Source organism: Phacochoerus africanus, chromosome 1 (assembly GCF_016906955.1).
Source record: "Phacochoerus africanus isolate WHEZ1 chromosome 1, ROS_Pafr_v1, whole genome shotgun sequence".
Lineage (NCBI taxonomy): Eukaryota > Metazoa > Chordata > Mammalia > Artiodactyla > Suidae > Phacochoerus > Phacochoerus africanus.
In genome coordinates, this window is record NC_062544.1 from 238,629,719 (window position 1) to 238,654,682 (window position 24,964).

Here is a 24,964-nt window from a genome sequence, read left to right on the forward strand (position 1 = left end):
CCATTGAGGTTGGGACTCTGACATGACAGAAAATTTTTGTTTGTTGAGAAGGTGAAACGCCTCCTCTGATGTGGTCCATTTCTTTAGGACCTGCCTCCTCCCATATACCAGGAGGGCTCTATACTTTCAGTATCTCCAATGAGTATTTGTTGTCCTACAAGCTAAGGTAATACAACCAACTTTTTCTTACAAAATTCCAATCAGAGACTGACCTTTATTTAATGCCCTCAGTCAGTTCCAGCCTACAAATAATTGTAATTATTGCTAATATAAACCTGATTTAGCCTGCTGGGCAAGCAGACCCTGATTCCTGAATTCCATTACCTAACCTTCAGGCCAGCCCCTCACACTGTTTTGAAAAACCAGTCTTCTTTCAATTTTTCTATTGTATATATATATATATATATATATATATATAAATTTTTATCCCCTCACAAAAACCTGTCATTTCCTGCTAGCACAGTGGCCTCACTGGCTTAACTTGATGGCAATGGATATAGAAGCAGAATCAGCTGTGCCAGCTGGATGAATGTCCAAACTCGGGTTTGAGAGAGCTGCCTATTCAAGTAAAAAATTAGAGACGAAAAAGACCTGTTAAATAACCCAATCCCCTCCGTAGCCAGTGCCAAAGCATTCCTGTGCTGAAAGCTTAGCTTGGGCCAGCTCTAAATGACTTTAACAATGTGCCTTCTCACGCTTTATTTGGAAGACGGGCTTTCTCTTCAATTTTTCTTTTTTCTTTTAGCAAGTTTTTTTGACTAGAATTTCATTTGACCACCATTATTCCATTTCCCTTTTACTGTTTTGGTTCAGCTACAGCAACCTCATGAAATAAGCTATTTTCAAAGAGTTGATATAAATGTACTGGCAACATTTAAGGTACTTTGTTAACCCAGTCATTCCAGCAGTGCCTGTGTTCGGGGCCGTGTGAGGGAGAGAGGACACACATGGGCTTTGGCGGTACATCTGCTTGGTTAGTATTACAGTTCTACCTAACTGTGGGGTTGATTAATGTCATTATTTTTGTCATTCTCACTGATTCCTGTGTGCCTGGCACTATGGGAAGTACTGTCCAAAAATTCTGCTAGCAAGTTTATAACATTATTACTATCAATGCTGTTTTTGAATTTAAATTTTAATAATGAAGAGTGGAAACTCTAGGGTTAAGTTGTTTGAAATGACAGCTCCGTTGCTTCCTAGCACCATGACCTTGGGCCTTTCTCTTAATTTCTCTATGCCCAGTTACACTGTAAAATGGGGGTGATGGCAATGCTTCTCTCCTAGGTTTATTTTGAGCAATAAATATGAATATTTTTGAATTGATCAGATCAGCCCTTGGCATGAAGAAAGGACTTAAATATATCCACTATTGGTGAGATAGAGATGGAGAAGTTTGTTCAAAAGCACGTGGTATCCAAATTTATACCCATTCAGTTCTACTCCAAAGCTCAGCCAAATTTTTAACTATGAGAACACACCGGCTTGGTCAGAGCTCTTAACTTTTCTGAGGCTCAGTTCTTCTCACTGGTAAATGGGGCTAACACAAGCTCTCCTATACAGTCACTGTGAGGATTAAAGTGCAATAATGTAGGCAAAGATGCTGTTATAGAGCCTCTCCCAGAGCTGGGGGTCAATCAGTGATAGTGATTTCTCTGTATATCTACATCCATATCTATTGAACATCTGTATGCATATATCTCTGTGCATATCTATATATGTACACATGTGTATTATAAAGAATGAATAGCTGTATAGCCAATGACTTGCTCTTAAAAGTTTCTCATGATATTAGAACATCAAAATGGTTCAAAGAGCCTTTTTATGAGTTTACTCCCATTTGAAAGAATTGGATTGTTTACTATATAATTAAAACCAGTTTCCTTTCTAATAAGATTTAATTTTATATTTTTAATTATATATTTTTAATGTTCCAATCGTTTTAAGGATTTGTAAAAATCATTCAAAATTGCCTCAATACCTTTTCTTTCACAAATATAGATGGACCATAATTTCAAGTTTTGTATCACAGAGGAAAGGTAAAGGACAGACAGTTATAACCCAGCAGGAAATGTGATGATATGTTTTTGCTATTGTGCTTTTTTCTTTCTTTTTCTTTCTTTTTTTTTTTTTTTTTTTTTTGGTGTATGTGGGAAAGGGTGTGATGTCATTTTGTCTCCACCCCCTGTGAGTAAGCCCACGGCACAGCTAAGTGCAGCCGCCCGCCTCTGTCACTGGGAGACAGTCCACTTAAATGCAGCTCCAGGGTTGCAGGACCCCCACCAGCATCACTCCCCGTGTGAGGTGGCAAATGCAACATGCTCTCCAGCTTGGGGTGTCTACTTCTCTGTGGAAGTATTGCACTAGCCCTGGGAAATGCACAGAAATTGCCAAAAGGCAAGTAGCTCTGCTGTTTCATGTTTTCAAACTAATATTTAAAAGATACTGGTTTTTAAATGTTAATATTAAATGTGATCTGGTTTGTCAGGTGGGGGGAATAGAGTTCTTCTCAGAGAGTCAAAATTCAAGTGTGTGGAGAAGCAGCTTAAACTTTTGCTTTGTTCCCCACTTCTCTGCTATTTACTTTTCAATTGGATCTCTTTATTGAAAAAGGAAAGAAAAGAAAAGAAAACCAACTTCTTCCTGGGTTTAGCAGATGTTCCCAGCAGGTTGAATGGTATAGATTCAAACTGCAGTATTTGTATATGGAATCATATTGTATAGATGGGTATTGTGGTCGCTTGAAAAGACTTGTTTGGTGTGTTTATCCCCCTCCTCAGAGACTAAACCGGTGCTAGCTTAAGGTTTAAAAGAAGCTAATTTGAAACCTAGAATCTTTTGTGTAAACCTCACATAAACCTGTTAACTTGGAGGCTGAAGAACTCTAGGCAGGGCGCACCAAAGAACAGTCACGCGCTAATTTGTAGACACTTCTCTCTAGTGGAGTTTGGAAGAGGGTTTAATCTGCTGAACACGACACTCCCCCTTTTCCTGGCTAAACTGCTCTCATTTTAGTGTTGGTATTTTGTTTACAAATGTAATCAGAAGAAAATTTAAATGTCCTAATTTAGACACTAAAAATAATCTCTTGAGCCCATCAGCTTGAAAACAAGAGCTCACTTTTCTTCTATCTTTGAATGTAAATGTTGCATGTATTTTTTTGTTGTTGTTGTTCCTCTGTCGAGGCACTTTTCTAAGCCAACTCCAGGTCTGTGAAGGCTTTTTATGGTTGCAGACTGCTGTAGTCAGCAGGATTATGAAAAACAGGCTGGAATTTATCATACAGTTATGATGGAAAATATCAGAGACAATGCAGAGCCACAGGCTTGTCAAAACCCTGGTGTGCATGGAATTGGAAAGAAAGGTTGTTTAGGTCAGAATATCCAGAAGATCCTACCCGATTCTCCCTCTGGATAGTTTGCTCCAAAATATCTTGTCCAGAGTGAAAACTGTTCTCTCCTCAGTATGTTAAGTGAAACTTGAATTCAGAGTGTGAAGGCTGAAAGATTTGGCCAGTTGATATTTCACATGATGATGTAAAAAGCAATAAAAAAGGCTGGGCAAACCTTCTCAACACTAGTAATTATGAACAAAATAAAAATATCCATGATTAGCTCTTTTTCTTTTATCAAGAATTTTGTTTCTTGATCACAGTAAAAGTGTTTAAATAAATCAATCATGAGCCACAAGCATTCAGAATTAATTGTCCCTACTGCTGAAATAGTTAAGAAGGATCAACCATCTGAGCAAAATCTGGAGGTTTTACCTGCAAATGGTTTTATTTTACCTTATATTTACTGTGCAGGAATGATAACTGTAAGTTTGTTACTGCAGACTTCTGCAAATTCCAAATGCTTTAATTACCGTGTTGCAATCACTAGATGCAATATCTTGACACAGTTTTCCTTTACTTGTTATGGCAAAAAAAAAAAAAAAAAAAAGTTGTTGGAAACAACCACATAACTTTTGCCTAGCTCATGGCACTTTAATCTGAAGTATTTTCATCTAGTATTTTCTTTTGTAATTTAAAAACAATATCCATAGGTTTAATACTTTGGGGGAAAAACTGTCAAATTAAAATAATTATATTATAAAGTAAAGAGCAAGTCTCCTTGTCTCTAAGCTTTCTTTTTTGTTTATTATGGAAGCTTTTGAGGAACTTTCTTTTAGCTGAGGTCGCCTTCCTCAAATTGCATTTTTCAGGAATAGGTATACTGTCCTCAAAAGGGGTTCGGGGCTGGCATCTGCTCCTCATCAATTACTTGGGGGACATTTATGCTCTTTCTGTTTTGCCAGGGTGGGGGTGCAGTCACAACAGACTGTAGAACTTGAAAGATTCTAAAAATTTCTCAGTAAAGAAACCTGTCCCATTTTTTTTAACTCATTGTTTTTCAGACTCATTTGATGAAGAACTGCTTTTCTAGTGGAACAGCTATATCTTGCCAGGGGCTTGTCTTTCGGAGAACTTGAGGAAATACTGAGCTAATTTTGAAAAAAAAAAGATAAAAGACCTTTTTTTTTTCCCCCCTTCATACTTTAGAGTTAGTTAACTATCATTTGTCATTTATGAGGAGCATAGAATTTTGGAGTAAGAAAAGATATTAGTGATCACCTAGGCTGGGGGTTCCCAGATCTTTGGACTTATGGACCTGTAAAAATACAGGGTTCCATTACAGAAGATGTACTTGAATTTTGCCATGTGAGAATGTTCAAAGGGGGAAAAATCCCCATGGCTCATAAAGCCTAGCCATTCTAACAGATTTATAAAATAAATGAATTTATACAAATAAGTCCATTGTTTTTATTTTTCCCATTTCACCATAGACTGATGAAAACTTCATCACAGGCCAATATTTGAGAACTACTGACCAGTGTAATTAAGATACCCAAAGGCAAGGAGGTTTAGTAACTTGGACTAAAAAGACTGGATCCCAGGTTCATGACTTGAACTATGTGTTCTGTTCTGTTTTGACACAAGTGTTAGGACTTATGTTCTGTAGTGTACATGTGAATGCCACCCTTCCCTTCAATAAAATGGCTTCTGGTAAAGATCATAAATATCTTCATCTTCACATTTTCCTAAGAACATATCTGCTCTGTGTATGTATATGTGTGTGTGTATAGTTGACAAATATAGCTGACATAGGAAAGAGAAATTATTTTTTAAATAAGAAATCATTACATGTTTTATGCTTATTTGCTTATGTAGCCACATACTTTGTTATAGAAAATAAAATCCCGGGGTTCCCGTCATGGTGCAGTGGTTGACGAATCTGACTAGGAACCATGAGGTTGCAGGTTTGGTCCCTGGCCTTGCTCAGTGGGTTAAGGATCCCGAGTTGCCCTGAGCTGTGGTGTAGGTTGCAGACGCAGCTTGGATCCTGCGTTGCTGTGGCTCTGGCGTCGGCCGGTGGCTATGGCTCCAATTCGACCCCTGGCCTGGGAACCTCCGTGTGCCGCGGGAGTGGCCCTAGAAAAGGCAAAAAGACAAAAAGACAAAAAAAAAAGGAAAAGAAGAAAATACTAAAAGAGTCTTTCCTACTTTTAAAAGCTTAGGATAAAATTTGAGACTATTATTAATGTCTTCTCCTCCCTACACCTTAATGACTTTGTTCTTTGGCAAATCATTTACCTTCACTAATCCTCAGTTTTCTCATCTGTGAAATGGGAATGATGGTAACAATCTTAATGTATTTTAGAATAAAATGGGATAAAATGTGCAAAGCTTTTAGTGATGGGTCTGACAGGTATTTAGCAAATGTTTATTGAATCGCAGAACAATGGATCACTACTGAAAAAATATGCATCCCAAGTAATATGTGATCTTGTGTTCAAACTATCCAACAAACCTCTTGGAAGGCAGCAAATGAAGTGCCATGTTCTTGGTGAAAGGTGGGGCAAGGGAATTAAGAGTTACTCTACTGCACAATGAGAGAAGTTCTCTATTCTTTTCCTGTCTGACCTCCTCAACCCAGTATTTGATGTCAAGTTCAAACACCTCTTTTCTCTGTGGAAATCTGCACCTTTGCCTTGGATCAGATTTTCTGTGGGGACAGAACCTCCAGGAGAGATCCTCTCCACCTTGTTTTTCAGGAGAAGAATTAGACCATAAACACACAGGCCCTGAAGAAGAATTACCACATTGTTGTAAACCCTTGAAACCCCCTGTGCTTCAGCAACCTCTCAGATTCTTTATTCTTGGCACCATAGAACTTTTTCCCCCTGGTATACAGGCTAAACTAAAAACCACAGGGAACAATATGTAGTGAAGGGAGCCAAAGAAAGCTTATGAAGGGGCAGGAGGGCCTTGACACACCTCTCTGTGGAAACTCCTGTGTACAGCAGATTATAATCAGCCAGAGGGCAAAGGCTACCATTTCCAGCCAACTCTCCCAGTCCTCCTGATGTAGGTGTGAGGAAAACTACAGAGGAAGAGCCCAGAGACAAGTGTAACCAGGTGGCCCAAGGACATGAGGCTCTTAGGTGCCAGTCTTGGCTTGTGCAGAGGGAGGTGGCAGCTGGCCCTCAGCCTCAGGTTCTTACCTGACAGGGGAGAAATCTCTGACTCCAAGGAGAAAAAAAATAACAGGCAGATGATAATAATAACAATAATGCTCAAAGCTATTAATAACTCATCATCATTATTATAGAGAACATTATTTGAGCTCATATTGCTTGTGGTAATTTAGAGTTAAATATTTTTAATGTGGGAAAACTAAATACAGAGTTCCCATTGAGGCTCAGTGGGTTAAGAACCCAGCATAGTGTCTATAAGGATGTGTGTTTGATCCCTGGCCTCGCTCAGTGGGTTAAGGATCCAGTATTTCCACAAGCTGCAGCATAGGTCACAGGTGCGGCTCAGATCTGGCAGTGCTGTGGCTGTGGCGTAGGCTGGCAGCTACAGCTCTGATTCAACCCCTAGCATGGGAACTTCCATACACCACAGGTGCAGCCATAAAAAATAAAAGACAACTAAATGCTTGAAGTTCCCCTATAAAGCAGATATTTTATTACTCTCAATTTACAGAGCATAAAATTGTGCCTCAGAGTGATTTGCCCAAAGTCACATAGCCAGAAAATGACAAAAGATCATACCCTTAATTTCTTTGTAATATCAGTTCCCTCCTCTAATAAAGATGTGTTAATTTCTTCAAGTAAAAAACTGTATTCTGTGTATATGTGGAGCACTGAGGCTGGGAAGATACAGCTTGATACCCATCTTTAGGGAGCTGACCAGTTGATGCAGGAGACAAGGATGGAAAGGGATACTGACAATAGAGTGAGATCATCCTTTGATTCGGCTTAAGCACAGAGAACATCCAGAAGGACCCAACCCAGATTGGAGGGGTAAAAATTATGAGAGGATAAGGCACTCAAGTAGAAGCCTGGAAGATAAACATGTGTTGGGATGAGGAGGAGAATAGTGGGAGGGGTAGGTGACATGGCCAGAACCTAGGCTACCCCCAGGGGCCAGAGCTCAGCAGGTGTTCAACTATCCAGAGGGGAAGCCCAGACTGAGAAGTCCACACAAGATGCAACTGCGTCTTCCTGGTCTCTCTCTGCCATGGCTCCCCAAGATGGATTACAAAGCAGAAAGAGAGGTTGTCTTTGGAGAGAAGGGCTCTTCTACTTCCTCTAAACTTTCCCTGCCTCTCACCTGGGGTCTGGCTCATTCTCTGTGGAGCCCTCACTTTAATAAAACAAGAGTGTGTCCCTCTAGTGGCCCCGTTCATTTCTCCAAATGGTGGCTGATACTTGTGAGAGCCCAGGGAGGTTATCTTCCATCTTATGACAGGAAGTTGGGGGCAAAATAGCCGGGAGTGAAAAGAACCCTGCCAGGTAGGATTCTGCCTTTATTAGTCATACATACATACATATATTTACATACATACATATATATATATTTACATACATATATGTACATATGTCATACATACATATATATTTATATGTATATATTTATATTTATATATGTATATATATTTACATTATCCTCAGAAATATTTACTTTTTGCCTGTTTCCTGATTGCCATTTCTAAAATAAGGTATAAAAAAAGGAAAACCACAGGAGAATTAGTGTACCATCTTTTACAGTTCTAAAGTTTCTAGGCAGTTTTATTGATTTGTTTGTCTAATCAAGCAGTGTTTATTGAGCATCTACTTCATAAAGCTGCATAAGCTCCAGCTCCTATGATAAACATATTAGGAATGTAAAAATTGATCAAGTACAATTTTTGTGATGCTAAGACTATCATATTTAGAACCCTAGGATTAAAAATAAGATTTCTCTCTGTTAATTATATATTCATTAGTTTAGATTAGTTTTATAGAGTGCTGTATCAAGCTATGAGATACTAAATATTAAGGAATTTTAGTCTCTGTCTCTCAAAATTTAATGGGGCACAGAGTAACATTTGAAAATAAAAGAATTTGCATGAACTACATTATAGAAAAGAGAGTTAAAATGTTTTTATATGTTAATGTGAGTTCATGAAAGATTTGTCTAGGATAAAAGTGAGGTGTCTAAGAGTTCCTGTCATGGCTCAGTAGTAACAAACCTGACTAGTATCTATGAGGACACAGGCCTCACTCAGTGGGTTAAGGATCCAGTGTTGCTGTGAGCTGCAGATGTGGCTTCGATGCCACTTTGCTGTGGCTGTGGTATAGGTCAGCAACTGCAGCTCCGATTGGACCCCTGGCCTGGGAACTTCCATATTCCATAGGTGTGGCCCTAAGAAGCAAAAAAAAAAAAAAAAAAGTGAAGTGTCTAATAAAGGGAGGGTTATTAAGGAGATGTGACCAACTATTCTTTCTGGGACATTATCCTCAGAAATATTTACTTTTTGCCTGTTTCCTGATTGCCATTTCTAAAATAAGGTATAAAAGAAGGAGAGAAGATTGAAAGTAAATAGATGAACAATTACAGTGATCTAAGCATAAATATAACATTTTAAAATAAGTAGGATAATCTAATGTGAGGAAATTACTAGAATAGTCTAAGGAGAATGTAAAAATAAATAGTATCAGATAAAGAAGGAACATAATAAACGTTAAATAGCAATGGTTTAAATACCTACATTCTGTTAAATTAACATTTAAAGAAGATGATAACAGTTAACCATATTACTATATGCTAAATATTTATATAAATTTTCTCATTTTATCCTCACATCTATTAAATATATTTATATATTATTATTATCCCCACTTCACAGATGAGGAACTAAGTCTATGGAGTATGTTAGCTATCTATTGCTGTGTAACAAATTACCACAAACTTAGCAGCTTAAAACATCACACATTTATTATTTCACGGTTTCTGTGGGTTAGGAGTCCTTTTGGTTTAGCTGGGTCCTCCCCTTCAAGGTTTCTCACAAGGCTGCAACAAAGGTGTCAGCCTGGGCTGAGGTCTCCTTGGAAGGAATTCTGTCCTTGAGAGTCATTTTGATGGCCTCATTTCCATACTGGTTATTGGCCAGAGCTCATCTCAGTTCTTTGCCACATGGGCCTCTTTACTATGGCCTCTCATTTTGTCAAAGTGTATGAGCTCTGATGAGTCAGCAGGCAAGACGGAAATTACGAGCTTGTGTAGCTTAATGGTAGAAGCCACAGCCCCTTACCTTTGCCATACTCTCTTGGATAGAAGCAGCTCACAGGTCCTGTCCCACAGAAGGATTATACAAGGAGTGAGTGTCAGGAGATGGGGATTTTTTATTCGTGATCCTTTTAGTGTCTACCCACTACACAATGGTCAATGGCTGGTTGGAGTTACACAGCTAGTAACTGATACAGTGGAACTATGAATACAGGAAATCTAACTCCAGAAAATATACTAGTTTGAGTATTAATATCCCATCCACCCCCCACAAAATTCAGCCTTTAATGGCTGATGCTCAGCAGGCAAATTGCCAGTATGTCTGCCTCCATGGTTGGAGTTGATGGTAGGAAATCCCTGAGAATTGAGATAAATATCTTACAAGGGCAAAGACTCAAGGTGCATATTCAGTACCCAGTATGGACTTTATTTTCTGTATATAAGTGAGCAGTCAATGCCTAGATTCCTCTGCTGATTTCTTCTGTGGTACATCTAGTGTGGTTGATCCCATGTAGAGCTGTATACAAAGTGAATTGTCCCAAATTAAAAGCTTTGCTTTCCTTGTAAGATTCAGATGCTATCATATCTTAAAGAAAGAGAGAAAACATAAGACAAAGTGAAAATGTTCTTTAAAGAAGTATACAATTTCAAGCAGCTAACACCTATGAAACTTATGATACAGTCCCTGTAAAATTTGATTCTGAAACATCACTAAGTGGTATTTCCAGCAAATGGAGGAGTTGCTATAAGGTTGAATTAAATTTGTGTTTGGAGGAAGAAAGTATACTTCTAGTAGTGGATATGTCGGAGATGACTAGTTAAACTGAAGGAACTTCTTTTAGGTCCTTTTTGGTATGAATAAAATAATAATTCTTTCATATGCTCTACGAATCAAAGTTTAGGTTGTAGACAGAATTCACTCTTAATGGGACACCTAGTATTTTGCAGAACATTTAATACTGGAGTACTTGGTGGGCTTCTTTTTTTTTTTTTTTAAATCTCTAGCCCATAGTTTATCCTGTGCTGAGATGGTCCTAAAGGCCTAGGAGGTACATGGTAAGAAGGGTTTACTTCAAGGTATCAGGCTACTTTATAAAAGTTCTGTGAACAGCAAGACTGAATCAGGACTTACCCTACTGTACATAATTTTATCTTGGGCTCCCCATTAAGAACCTTCTACAGAGAGATTTTTATAGTGTGTTGTAGGTTTCCCTGATCGAACAAAGCCCTGATTATATGTCCAGTGATTTTGATAGAATTTGGAAGCCTTATAGCTAGAGTAAACTTTTTAGGTCCTCTCAGTGTAGCAAGCTGTGAAGTCAGCTAATGTCTTCCCTGTGGAATTCTGAAATGGAGGTAAAAATGTGATGCCTTCATGAAAGTGTCACTGTTGTTCTCCAAGTAAGAACTACACATTTAAAGTCCATACACTAGAAAATCAGGCCAAATCCACCCACTCCAAGCACCTTCTGATAAGATTATAAATTAATTTTTAGAGAAGACTTAGGTCTAATTTAAGCTTCCCCTATGATATAGCAATTCAGTGTAAGCATGTTCTTTATCCGTGAGTACAAAAACTAAGCATCTGTTCTCAATTGTTGTAACCCACACATTAGGATAAATGAAAGTTTTCAAAAATATCAGCACTATTCTGTTTCCCTACTCAGTTACGATTTCATTGGTCTGGGGTGGGAGTTTTAAAAATTTCTCAGTGATTTTAATGTAGCCAGAGTGGAGCACTACTGATCTACAGGTTTTGAAATTTTGCACATGTAAGTGCTTGATAAATCTTTCTGGTTGAGTGCTGGGTAAAATTTAAAATTTGCAAGTGAATTATTTTGATATTTTAAGTTTTAATATCAAGTTAAAGGTGTTTTTTTTTTTTTTTTTAATTTTGTGCTACTTTGCACCTGGATGCTAAAGCATTATTAGGAAACATTTTGAAATTTCCTTCCAGGTCAAACAAAATAAGAAAATGTTTAAATTTGAAATTAACATTTGTTTTTGTTGTTAGAAAAAATTCAAATGTCTGCTTCTTTTTTTTTTTTTTTTTAATTTTTTGGCTTCCCCATGGCATATGGAGTTCCCAGGCCAGATCTGAGCTGTAGTTGCAACCTAAGCCACAGCTTCAGCAACACTGGACCTTAATTTCTGTGCAGGGCCAGGGATTGAACCTGTGTTCCAGTGTTCCCAAGATGCCACTGATCCAGTCAAATGTCTACTTTTGCAAAATCTCAGAAGGTAGAGCTGAGAAGCGATGGTTAATAGTGTTTTTCAGCACAGAACTTATATTTATTTATTCTTTCATTCAATTAATTTAGAAAGAAATCATATTAGGATTACTGGTGTATAAGTATATGTACAGTGGGATACTACTCATCCCTAAAAAGAATGAAATTTGAGGGCATTATTCTAAGTGAAATAAGTCAGAGAAAGACAAATACTATATGATATCACTCATGTGGAATCTAAAAAATACAACAAACTAGTGAATATGATGAAAACAAAGCAGATTCACAGATATACACAACAAACTAGTGTTTACCAGTTGTGGGGTGGAGGGGCAAGATAGGAGTTGGGGGTTGGGAAGTACAAACCATTAGGTGTAAGATAGGCTCAAGGATGTATTGTACAACCTGGGGAATTTAGTCAATATTTTGCAATAACTGTGGAATAAAAGTAACCTTTTAAATTTTTAATAAAATTTTTTAAAAGAAATGTTTTAAAAAATTATCATATTAGGAATATAAGGATGATTTGGACATTTCCTGCCTTTGGGAACTTGAAATTTGTTCTATTTAAAACTGATACAAGTTGGCCACACAAAGGTCATTTTCTTTTAGATGAAACTGTTGGTGTCTTAATTCTTTTTTTTTTTTTTTGTTAGGGCTGCACTCTAGGCATATGGAAATTCCCAGGTTAGGGGTTGAATCAGAGCTACAGCTGCCAGCCTTTGTCACAGCCACAGCAACACAGGATCCAAGCTGCGTCTTAGACCTACACCATAGCTCACAACAATGCCTGATCCTTAACCCACCAAGTAAGGCCAGGGATTGAACCCGCAACCTCATGGTTACTAGTCGGATTCGTTTCCACTGTAGCACAATGAGAACTCCCAGTGTCTTAATTCTTATCCCTGTGTAACAACTAAAATTTGCAAGAGTTAGGCTGTCCCAGTGTGTTACCAGGTACTAGCTTTAAGTGATATATATGTACCTAAGGCAGAAAAAAAATTATTTCATGTAATATATTAAGAAAACCAAAGCAGCCCATGACCTTGATTAATGCAAAATACAAAAGTTAAGAAAACATCCAATAAATTTTCTCATTGAAAAGATCTGGGTTATATGAATTGCCTTTGGAAATGGTTCCTTTAATTGTGCGTGTTACCATATACATTCCAGCTCATCTTCTTACTGTTTTATGTTAAGGATAATTTATAAGCATATGGGATAACTTATAATCTAAAACATCTTTGAAGTGTATTCCATTGTGTGACCAAGAAAATGAAAGGTCTCTTCTCTGAATGGAGACTGAACCCCTGCTAGGACAAAACTGGGGGTACGTTGCTTTCAACAAGATGTCCAAGTGGAGTTTCAGATTTTCTTTCTCCTTAAATGCCATCTTTGGATTTTTCCATTCTCTGAGCTGATAAGAAAACATTCTGGTTTTCCAAGGGCCCTGATGAGGGTTCACTGTGCACTTATTGTGTGGGTGTGTGAGCCCTAACAGGCCTTCCTTCTCTGAGAGCAGCAGATTCTGTCATTGAAGGAGGGGTTTGGGGTGACTGCCAAAGTCATGCTGGCAGAGAACTCTGGAATTCAGTCCTGATACAGATATGCCGGCAGGGGATTCAGGACAGTATCCTTCTCCTTTCACTTTCCCAGATGGAGTTAAAACATCTCTAGCCACTAAGTTTGGGATAAAGTATCAGATGATGTGAAGAATGGCCCCTCCCTTCCTCTCTTGGCTCATCCTCTTCACAGATCCTATTGTTATAGAATAATTCTCTAACTACTCATACTTTTTACTAGTATTAGAAGGAAAATGATGCTGGCCATATTCTGCTATGGAGGTTGACCCAAAACTGCAGTCTCATTATGAACTGGGAGGATAAATACTGGAAAATAGGAATAGGGGCTAGTGGTTAAAGTAAGGAGTAAATGTGAGCCTGGCAAGGGACCTGACATCTCTGAATTATCAGATCTGCTTCCCTGGAAAAAAAGGGAATAATTACCAGTTCTCTTTCTAGCTTCCCCTGATAAATAATACTAGAGTGACGGTAATGGGTTTTTGGTAGTAATTTTCTTAACCTAAGTAAGAGGGGATGTGGAAGACCAGGCCCAGTTTTGAAAACTCTACCTGCCATGGCAGCTACAGAAAGCTAGACGTTCTTGTCTCCTGGACACGTCCTGGAAAGAGCCTGAGCCAGAAGAATACTCTGTTTTTGTGTGTCAGAATCTCACATGTCCGGGCCTGGGGGGTGTCAGCTTCACAGTGACAAGAGGCCTGAGGATGGGATCCACGGAACTGTGGATTTTTCTTAATACAATTCTTGCCATCAGCAGCTTCCATGCCCTTGTCCAGCTTTCCCTGCAGGGCTCAAGAAGATTTACCTTTTATTGCGAGAGACTTGGGAGCACAAATCACAGTCCTTAGTCATTTTCCTTCCATGTACGCTTGAGATGCAGTTCTGTGTAATTTGACTTTCACCTGGATGCCTGGTCTGTCTGATTGATTCTCAGGTACTAGGTTGGACAGCTCAGTCTTCTAATGAGACTCTTTTTTTTTTTTTTTTTTTCCCCTGCCCTCCTCCCTTTTGTGCCTAGTTGTCCTTTCCCTTAGGCTTCCTTCTCTCTCTCTTTTCTTTACAGTTCCCTCCTTTCCTCTTTCCCCCAGCTCTCAACACCATAGGAGTCCTTAGAACATTCTCTGGGCTTCCACTCTCAGTCTCAGCTGCTGGCTATTTTGGCCCTCATCCTCACTGCACAGCTGACTCTTCATCTGTTTGGATTCAGTAGAAATCATCCCTTTGGAAGACAACGAACATTTTGTATTTTTTTTAAAGGCAGGAATAGCTGTTTCTATGTCTTACTAAATGTTCCACATGACTGAGACCATCACGGTTTCCTGCACCTTTATCTTGGCTATGTCAACAAGGTTGCAAGCAGTACAAATTAATATTAATCTGGTGAGCTTTGTGCATATCAAATTGAATAAACCATACTGTATATTTACGGCATAGTTTGTTCTTGAATGATTTTGAACATGGCATGAGTTGGTATGTCCCCCGAAGTATGGCAATAACATATGCATGATAAAAGCCAGATACCGCAGTGTTATTTTTTAAGGTCACTTTTCTACTTGTTCTTGACGTTTTGTTCCAGGGGAGTTGTTGGAGTTTAATATTTTGAAGAATTTACAGAGAACTTTGCCTTTTCGGGTGGCTCGGGCTGGATCTTAACTTCAAATGCCATGGTTCTCTTTATTTGACTGGTGGCCAACATTTCCATGAAAGTGAGTTTCTGTGTCAACTGTCTCCATGAAACATGATCTTCTAATTGGCACCTGGATCACAGTTGTAAGCATTTCATACCGTTTCAACATACCAATCTTCCTCTTTGATCTCGATTTCTCTGATCTCTATGCTATTTTTCTCTATTTCTTTTTTTCCTTGCTGTACTCAACAGATGACTTCCAAATTTTCCCCTCACTCTTTACAACCCTCCTATTTTCTGCTTTCATGTCTTCTTTACATACCCATCTTTGTACTTGGAAGACCTTCCACTATTTCTGCCACAAAAAGTTTATGCAGTCTATTGACTATTAGACTTTTTTCAACCACAGTGATAATGACTAGCGAATACATATATATATATGTATATATATGTATATAAAATTAGATTTCCAGATCCAAGTGTATGCGCTTACACATGTATGTGCCATGCTGCATTCTTGTATTGGTTAGATAAAGGTCTTAGAATGGATTAAATTTGGTGTGATGGACCATTGATTTTTTTTTATTGATAACCATAATGGTAATAATGTGGTTTAGGGTTTTGCTCTCATGAAAACCTAGTTCCCATAAAAACAGCCTTTCACTGGAGCAAGTGATTGTTTTTATTATCCTGTTTGGGGAATAGAAACTCAAAGTATTGATATTACAACTGAATCACCAGAATAACTAATAAAAAACTCCTTGAATCACTTGGAGAAGCAATAATACTTCACACTCTAGGTTAGTCAGAATTCCTTCTCCACATTTCTGTTGGCAAGGAAATCTCACTTTCACAGTTTTTCACCAATGTGTTAATACTTTCTTGAATACTTTTAGGTGCCTTTCTCAGCTGTTTACAAAGAACACCGTTTAGTTTTAGAAGACCTTAAATTTGTCAGATGAATTCATTATATAACATTTGTTCTTAATTGGCCATTCAATCCAAGCATCTGTTTTTACTTATGTCAGAAAATTAAGACAACAAGTATTTACCGTAGTGTTTTCCAAAGTCATCATAACCCATGGCTTACATGTTATCTGTAAGGTTTTTGTGGTGTCCCAGAAACATCCATTTCAAAAAGTTTTTCATGGCCTGAGGTTCATAGGCCACAAAGGAACCATGGATGTTAACACTAAATAAACTTCCTGTAAATTGTGTTATCAAATGATTTAAATGGCATTAAAGGATAAGCATTAGAAGAGTCCAGATCCTTTTAGTAATATCTCTAAGGACTTTTGTATTTTGTCAGAGTGTGTGTTTATTTGTTTCTTTAAAGGGGAGAAGCATGTTCCCCCATTTGCCTGCTTGTATCTGAAGTCTCTCTTCCATCTCCCTTCTTTCTTAATGATACTTGCATCCTGCTTCCATCCACAAATTCTGGTTGTTGAAGATGAGATGGGAGTAGGAAATGAAACCTATGAGTTTTGTCTTATTGAGATGTAGGTGTTTTACAAGGCTGGAGATTATCATTCTCAAACTACATTGAGGAGCAAGACATCACTGACTGCAGTGGTCCTTAAGCTTGAGCATCGGGATCATCTTGTTAAAACTCAGAATGCTGCATCCCATCCCTAGAATTTCTGATTCTGTATATGAAGTGGGCTAGTCCAGAGAATTTGCATTTCTCTCAAGTTCCCAGGTGACAGAGGTGTTGCTTGTCCTCATTTTCAAACCACTACATTAATGAATCTATTAAGAATGCAAAGCCCTACCTCTCCCATCTCCACACTTCTCTCCCTCCGCCTTTAGGATAGTCACACCAGATTCTAACTTAGGAGGTCTGGGTAACATGCATGTTAAATAACTATCACTGATGATTCTGATGCGATTAACTGTATATGGAGAAATAATATTTATTTATATAATCAATACCAAGCATGGGACACTAATTCCAAGAAAGTAGTTAAGAGGAAATCAGCTAACAATATAATTCTATAAATTTGGAGAACCTGTGCTTTTCATTTATTCAGAATATGATACATAACTGTAAAAAATGTTAAGCTTGAGGCAGTAGACCTCTAGTTCTTGTGATGAACTTCTGTCTCCTTTATACTTTGAAACCATCTTTTCCCATAGCTAGCTGGAGCCTGAGCAGCACCCACCATTAATTAACCTTGTTTGGTGGTGAGTAACGTTGAAATCTGGGACTGGAAGATTTGGGTGACATTATGAGATATTAGAGTCATTCTGCTTGTGTATTTGTGTGTTAAAATTAATGCCTAATATTGGCCTGAAGCATCTGTTAAATGTAACCCAAACTTAAGAAAACCCACTCTAAAATATGAATAGTTTACCATGTCAATCAAGAAAAATACAACTGTGAAACTAAAGGTGAATTTGATACTTCACATGAAGGTCCTGTTATTTTGACTTATATAGACTGTTAATGAGCTAGCCCTTCAGCTGACATTGACATCAGCTTATTGTTGAACATTAGCTGTGACATTTATATTTGGTAGTTAGCTAAAAACATTGTGTATGTTGCTTGCAAGTTGGGGTTCCTTTTCTTAGCAACAGGAGTCCATAAACTTATATTTTCAAGTTGTAATGTAAAGTAGCACATTGTGGGTATGTACATTTTGGGGGAGACTATTGGTCTTTAGATATTGAGATTCTCAAAAAAGTCTAATAGCCAATGAAAGTTAAGAAGCACATGTCTATGTCTTTCAATTGAGTTAGAATTAGGATGTGTTGAGTGGCTGGAAGAATTATACTATATTTATAAAACATGCAGAAAGGTCTTTGAGATGGTCCATAAACAATCTCAAATTTCATAACTAAGATGTGAACATACAGTTTATGTAATTGATTTTGATATGGTGCAAAAAAATTTAAATGTGGAAATATAGAATCCAAGATGATTCTCAGTAATCCTCACCTGAGAGTTTATGCCTGTGGAATATCCTCACACGTGGAATCATGAAAGGCCTGTGTATCCATTGGAGTACAGAAGAAGGGAACAGGCTAGGTCGTAAAAGACATTGTAGCTCACACCTTGCTCTTTCCTTTGACCTCCACATCTGGGGAAAACCAGGTACCATGTTAGGAAATACTCAAGCATTCCTGTGAAGAGGTCCATGTGGGTAGGGACTGAGAACTACCTGTAGCCAGGACAAACTTGACATCATAGGAGTGAGCTATCTTGGAAATGCATCCTCTAACCCAAGTGAAGCCTTCAAACGATGGTAGCCCTGGCCTTAATTGCAGTCTCATGAGAGATTCTGAGTTGTAACAACCTAACCAAGCTGTTCTCAGATTCCTTCCTGATCCAAAATAGTATTCCTTCCAAATGCCACTGTTGTTTAAGCCATTAAGCTTTGGGTTAATTTACTATGCAATGATAGGTGATAATAAAGGGAGTGTATTTGCTGCATTTTTAATTGTAATTTAAAGGACTATTTAAGTGGAGCAAAAATAGAATGAGAAATATAGTCTTTATTGGCATATGACTTTGAAAATATTATATGGTCTATGGGCAAAAGGTAAATGGAAATAAATTCAAGAGGAGTATTTTTGAATCAATTCCCTTTTCCAGGACTACAAAAAACTGCATGTATCCCGATCAAAGAGTGACTGGAAAAATATGTGAACAAATGATCTTTTAATCATTGAAAATATTTGATTGTTTAGAGCAACTTAAGGACCACATTTTCTAAGGCCTTGATCGATGGCCTTGTCATTCATTCCAGAGGTGATTTCAGGACCGGCCTTAGGCCAAAGGTGGGTCTGTATTGGTCCTGCTGTCATTTTTAGTAGCGTCAATCTATACCCAGAAGAGCTTAAGGGGGAACTGGATCCAAGATCCACCCTTAGATGACCTGCAATTCCTGAATTCCCCTGAGGAACAAATGGGCCTCCTGGGATAAGCCTGGCTCTCATCTCCTCAGGCATAGCTTTCACCTCATACTGAAGTTTATGCCATGGCATTCTAAATGCGGTTGTATCTCTAGGTTAAGCCTTTGTGAAATTTCCTATTTCTTATTAAAAAAATCATTTTATAAACATCTAATGTTGTAATAGGAGAAATCAAGATATAAGGAAGAGAAATTATTCTTGTCCCTGAGTTTATACCCTAGCAAAAGGAATAGATGAACAAAACGGGAGAATACAATGTAATAAAGGCTGTACCTGAGGAAAGAATAAAGTTGAATTGAGGCATAGAGAGGAAAGGTATTTATTTTGCTTGAAAATGTTGGAAAGGTCTTGAACAGGGCCTTCTCTGTCATTCTGAAAGTTTTTTATGGCATTTACACGAGTGTCTATTTAATAAAATACTTAATATAGAGAATATAGTTATGTGTGCTATCTGGGGAAGGCGAGTAGATTTTTCTACCCCCAAACCAGAGTGCATGGTAAATGTGAAGATATTTTTGAATACATAGATAACATGTTTGAAAGCTAGGGCTCTTCCAAAACATACAAGAGGAGTTCCCGTCGTGGCGCAGTGGTTAACGAATCCGACCAGGAACCAAAACATACAAGATATTCTAACTATATTTTACCTCTGGTGTACTTCATTAATGGATGGTATTAGGACCTTATTAACAAAGCAGCTAGCAAAACATAAAATGAGGTAGGCAGTTTTTTTCCAGTTGGCCAGTTTCTTGGCCAACTGGATGGAAACTGGGTCACTTGGATGATATAGGTTACAAGGGACCTGCTTCGCCCCTCATCCCAGACCAAACTCCAGTCTAGACCTCGAGTCTTCTTCTAACATGCTTCATCATTCAGGGAATCACAAGGCCCCTTGTGGTCTCTTGCTTTCACGCAGATTCAAGGCACCAGGGATTTGACCTTTCCAGAGTGTTTATCATAGTTGCCAAGGAAGGGCTGTTTTAGCAGTAAAAACAGCTCGTTTCCTACCACTCCTTCATCCACTTTAGATGAACACACCTAATTAAGCAATTAAAGCATTCAGGCTTTTGAACCAAGTTCTACTTGTGAAGGATGCTATGGGCAAAGAACACAGTCAGGGAAGCCAAAAAATTGAGTCTTATCTGAAACCATCATCCAAACAGGTGATGTGCCACTAGAACAGTCACAACTGTGACTAGCAATCAACCATGTTAGGATCATTTTCTCACTCTGTCCTCGGAAGTGGGAACACCCTCATCTTCACTGGCCCCTCTTCTCCAAGGCAGTGGTGGGGCTCAGACTTTTTAATTAGAAGTGAGCGCATATTGCTTTGGGATTCAATTGTGTTATCTTCTTTACAGAAGTTTTCTTTTATTGCAGTTTAAATAAAATAAGGAAGTAACTTCCAGTGAGTAAAGGCTTTTATTTACATGCATTTTAGACTTTGCAATATCCTTATTTCTCTTTTCTTCTAAGAAAATATAATTATACCAATGATCTTTGAGGAATTTCCAGGTTGTTGTTAATACGTCTAATTGTTGGATAATATCCACATCACTATATTAAAAGCAACTAATGTATCAAGCAGGAGAAAATTTTCACCCAAACTGTGTGCAAAGAACCTGCCTGTTCTGTTTTAGAGAGATTGGATCTCAAACCACATCTCAGGCATGTTTGACCTTCCAGAGTGCCCCTCTCCTGATATTCCACTCTGCACCTTAAAGTTAAGTGTGGGAGTTCCCATTGTGGCTCAGTGGTTAACAAACCTGACTAGCATCCATGAGGACGGGGGTTCAATCCCTGGCTTCGCTCAATCCCTGGCTTTGCTCAGTGGGTTACGGATCTGGTGTTGCTGTGAGCTGTGGTGTAGGTTGAAAACAAGACTCAGATCCCACGTTGCTGTGGTTCTGGCGTAAGCTGGAGGCTAGAGCTCTGATTTGACCCCCAGCCTGGGAACCTCCATATGCCGCTGGTGCAGCCCTAAAAGACAAAAATACATAAATAAAGTTAAGTGTGATTTATTTTAACATTACTTTCAGTTGATTAGTAAATAGTCTTCTGTAGTTATAGCTTAATCTAGAGGAAAGTAACAAATAAAATTTTTTCCTTTCTATATTGTAAACATACAGTGTGTTTGTCTATCCCCATTTGTCTACCATTTGTCTACCCCATTGTTTCATTCAATCTGATAAATTGTTGTTTTATCAGTTTTAATCAGGATATAAAATGTTTCCAATACCTTAAAAAATTCCATTGTGTTCCTTTGTAGTCAGTCTCTTCCCCAAACCCCCATCTGGGAAGCACTGATGTGATTTCTGTCCCTGTGGTTTTGCTCTTTCCAGACTGTCCTATGATAGAAGCTTGTATTATGTAGCCTTTCTGTCTGGATTTTTTCACCTAGCATAGAGCTTTTGTGATATAGCTATGTTGTTGCTGATATTAGTTTATTCTTTATTGGTGGAATTTGTATTCCATTATATTGCTGGACCACAATTTATTGACACAATCACCAATTGATGGACATCCAGGGTGTTTTTAGTTTGGGGCAATTATGACCTAAACTGCTATAACATTTACTTACACATCTTTGTGTGCATATACGTTTTCATTTCTTTTGGAGTGGGATCGCTTTGTCATATATTAAATGTAATTTTAACTTTAAAAAATGCCAAAGCGTTTTTAAAGAGGCTTTATTACTCTTGATAGGAAAGTATAAGTTTTCAGTTACTCTATATCCTTGCCATTCTGTGATATTGTCAGCTTTTTTTTTTTTTTTACTTTGAGCCATTCTAATAGGAAAGAGTCAGATTAGTTTTGAATCCATGTCTTTACATCTTAGAGACTGGCCCACACTTGATATGATAGGTATCTTCCTTTAAGAAAAAAATATGAGATAAATTTTCTAAGAAACCACAATTTTATCTGAAAGGTCATAGATAAATTAATTTGCTGAAATCCACAGTAATTTCCTTGTGAGATAAGATAAAATATGGAAATTGGCTACACTTGCCTGATAGACACAGAGAAAACATTCTATAAAGTTTAGTCTTATCTCTCTCCCTTCCTATATCTTGTATTCATGAGTCATCATAACCCAACCATTAAAATGATACAATCTAAATGGAACTGTCACATAGGTTTTTTTTTTTGCCTCTTTCAGCTTTAAGACTCACTGTAAGCCTGCCTTACATACTTGAAAAGATACTTTGAACAACAGTGCTCAAGATTAGAGAATGCCAAGTAAATCTGGGCGTCCCATGTAGTGAAGAAATGAAAGCCCTCTATCTGTTACAAGTACATTTTAGAGAGTAGGGAAACTCACAAATATGGGTTCTGCTAATAATGAGGATTCACTGATTGTATTTGCTATCCCTGTTCCACAGGGTGGATCATGCATGTTGTTATTTATGTACAATGACATGGTGATGCCATTCTTATCGCTTAGCATGGGTGTTTTCTCTAGCCAGAGGCTAAGAAAACTTAACATTCATTAGGGGAAAAAAGAAAGAAAGAAACCTCAATACTTAAATATCTCACTCACTGGGCCTCAAACACCATAAGCAGATTAGGAAAACCAACAGCCTAATGAAACTGCTTATTTACACTAAAAATATGCATTAACATATGAAGATAACATCATGTTGAAAAGCCCTGCCTGGCAAAAATAAGAGCTCCACTGTTTGATTTCTTTAATGTGGGTGATGTCTTGTTGGAACCTGATTGCTTTTGTGAACATTTGCAGCTGTCTTGTAGGATCCTTTATAAATGAAGTCGCCATCCATCACTTCTATCCTTGGCTGAAGAGTAGTTTTCACATCTCAGAGGTGCTTTATAAATGTTTGCAATCACCAGCTTTTTTCGTAGATTCCTTTTAGTACAGAGAGATTTTTTTTCCATAAAAATTTGATTTTTCCTGACTTTAATTTCTACAATGTAAATTGTATTTTCTTGCTGTTTTAATGGCAATGTTAGCTTTATTAAATCAAGGAAACCCTAAGTACATCAATGTCTTGAGCTAGTGAGGTGAAATGACCAGGTTGCATAAATATTTTTGCAGGAATCTGGTGCTTTAGGGAAGGATGACATTCCATTCCCCATTGCCCTCCTTTCTACCCCTTTTGTGGAAGACACACCCTTCTCAGTCCACATTTCTGTGATTCTTTCAGTGGCAAAGTGCAAGTTGATTTGACTGGCAAGAGCCAACACGACCTCCTTTATGTTTTAATTTCCATTTTAAAAATCTATTATTAATGACCTTGTTTTTTGATTCATTCATTAAAAAAAAAACCCCAAAAACCCTGTGGTTTTGCTGGGACAAAGAAAGACAAATACCTTGATAAGCAGATGAATGAAATTCAACTTTCCATCAACATCTGTTAAACATCTATCTCTTTACTTGCTAGTTATTTTCATGTTTATTGTGTGATATAATTCTAGGTAAGGCATTTTTTATATTTCAGAGGGAAAAATCCAAAATGGGTGGTAGACATAAATGTGAAAATGAAGCACATTTTATCTATGCCACCCCCCAACATTCCCAGTGTTGTCCTCTCTGGAACCCAAAATCTGAAGACTTCTATTGCTCCAGCAGACCGGCCTTCTCCTTGTCGCATTCCAGACTATCCCATAACTATCTCTTGTCAGAATTTCTCTAAGCAGTGCCCTATTCCTGATAGCCTACTCTTTGAAAATGATATTCTCATTCATAGTAAAGTGTTAATGGCTGGTAATAGCTAAATGTCTTATTTTTCTGAGTCTTTTATCTTAAGGTGCTTATATAAATAAAGACAATATAAGAGAACTGGGTCCATCTTCTCAAATGGGAAGATTTCAACTTTGTAGAGTTAGAGGGAAAGAATTGTTCAAGCATGAGAGCCCTCCTCATGTCTCTCAAATCATGTCCAAATCAGTGACAACCCATTCTGTTTACATGTCCAGTGGGTCTTGGAAAAGGGACCAAGTAATGTCCTCACTGCTGAAAGTCCTGACGGTAATACATATGTTTACAGGCAACTTGCAAGGCATGTTGGGAAAAGGCTGTGTATTTAATTCAGAAAATGGCATCAGCAGTCACCAAAATTTCTTGAAGCAATTATAATCACCAAGAAAGCAGTATTAAGGTCTCTTTGCTCAATGAACTCCTTGGAGTAACTCAGTTTAAATTAAGGTTTAAAGGAAAAAACCCTTGTCTTGAAGCATGTGACATGAACACCCATGGTGAGCCACTCCCCTGTACTTTCACTTGGATCCTGAGAAGGAGCCACACTGATTAATGGGGGTGTGGGGGGTCTTATGGCTCCACACAGTGGTCCCCCATTTGCTCACTTGTATTTATTCCACCTCCCTCATACTCTACAGGGAGGGAGAACAATGTTGTGGACAAAGAAGAAAGCTTTCAGCACTAACTGAAGAGTTGCTGTTCTCAGGGCACTGCTCCAAGTCTAGGGGACGGGGGTAACAAGCCAGGAGCTCATGGCCCTCAGCACCGAGGAGAGGAAGATAAGAACGGTCAGGGGCAGCGTCTGGATGGCACAGATGAGAGAGGTCTAGTCAGGTGGGACCTGGGGATTATCTCTAGAGTGGGTGAGGACAAGTAAATTTAATACACGTTGCTGGGCTCTGAGTCCTTAGGTTCTTTGGAATATTTCAGAGGGGCAAGAGTAAGACCCCAAATCCTATTTGGGTCCATATGTCTCTAAACGTGACAACACTCTGCAACTGAATACCTGAGAAATGGGCTTCATATGCTGTGTCATTTTAGAGTGTCACTTTAGGAAGAACTATAGCAACTTTTCAGATATCCACGTGGACACTGGATTTTGACAGAAGCAAGACCCAACACGTTTCAAAGCCAAATGATGCTTCTGATTTTGCCAGTGTTTTTATAAAATAAAAAGTCTAATTTCTGCTTCAGATCAATAGGAATTCATTCAAAAAGTACTTATTAATTGCCTTCTGTGGTGCAGGCACTATAGGAGGATGAGTATGGAGGAAAGTGCCCTCCATCTTTTTTTATCAC

The 24,964-nt window shown here is 38.2% G+C and overlaps 1 protein-coding gene across 25 annotated transcripts in view; it reads left to right on the forward strand.

Moving 5' to 3' along the window:
• The first annotated feature begins 2,202 nt into the window (after positions 1 to 2,202).
• Positions 2,203 to 24,964, forward strand: part of ABI3BP (ABI family member 3 binding protein) — a 276,498-nt gene continuing 253,736 nt past the window's right edge. For 17 of the 25 annotated variants that reach the window (XM_047793435.1, XM_047793465.1, XM_047793526.1 and 14 more), the window contains exon 1: positions 2,203 to 2,394. In XM_047793435.1, the coding sequence (XP_047649391.1) occupies positions 2,316 to 2,394 (79 nt within the window). In that variant the 5' untranslated portion in view covers positions 2,203 to 2,315. The remainder of the gene's footprint in view (positions 2,395 to 24,964) is intronic. The other 8 variants (XM_047793591.1, XM_047793602.1, XM_047793610.1 and 5 more) reach the window with 2 other exon arrangements.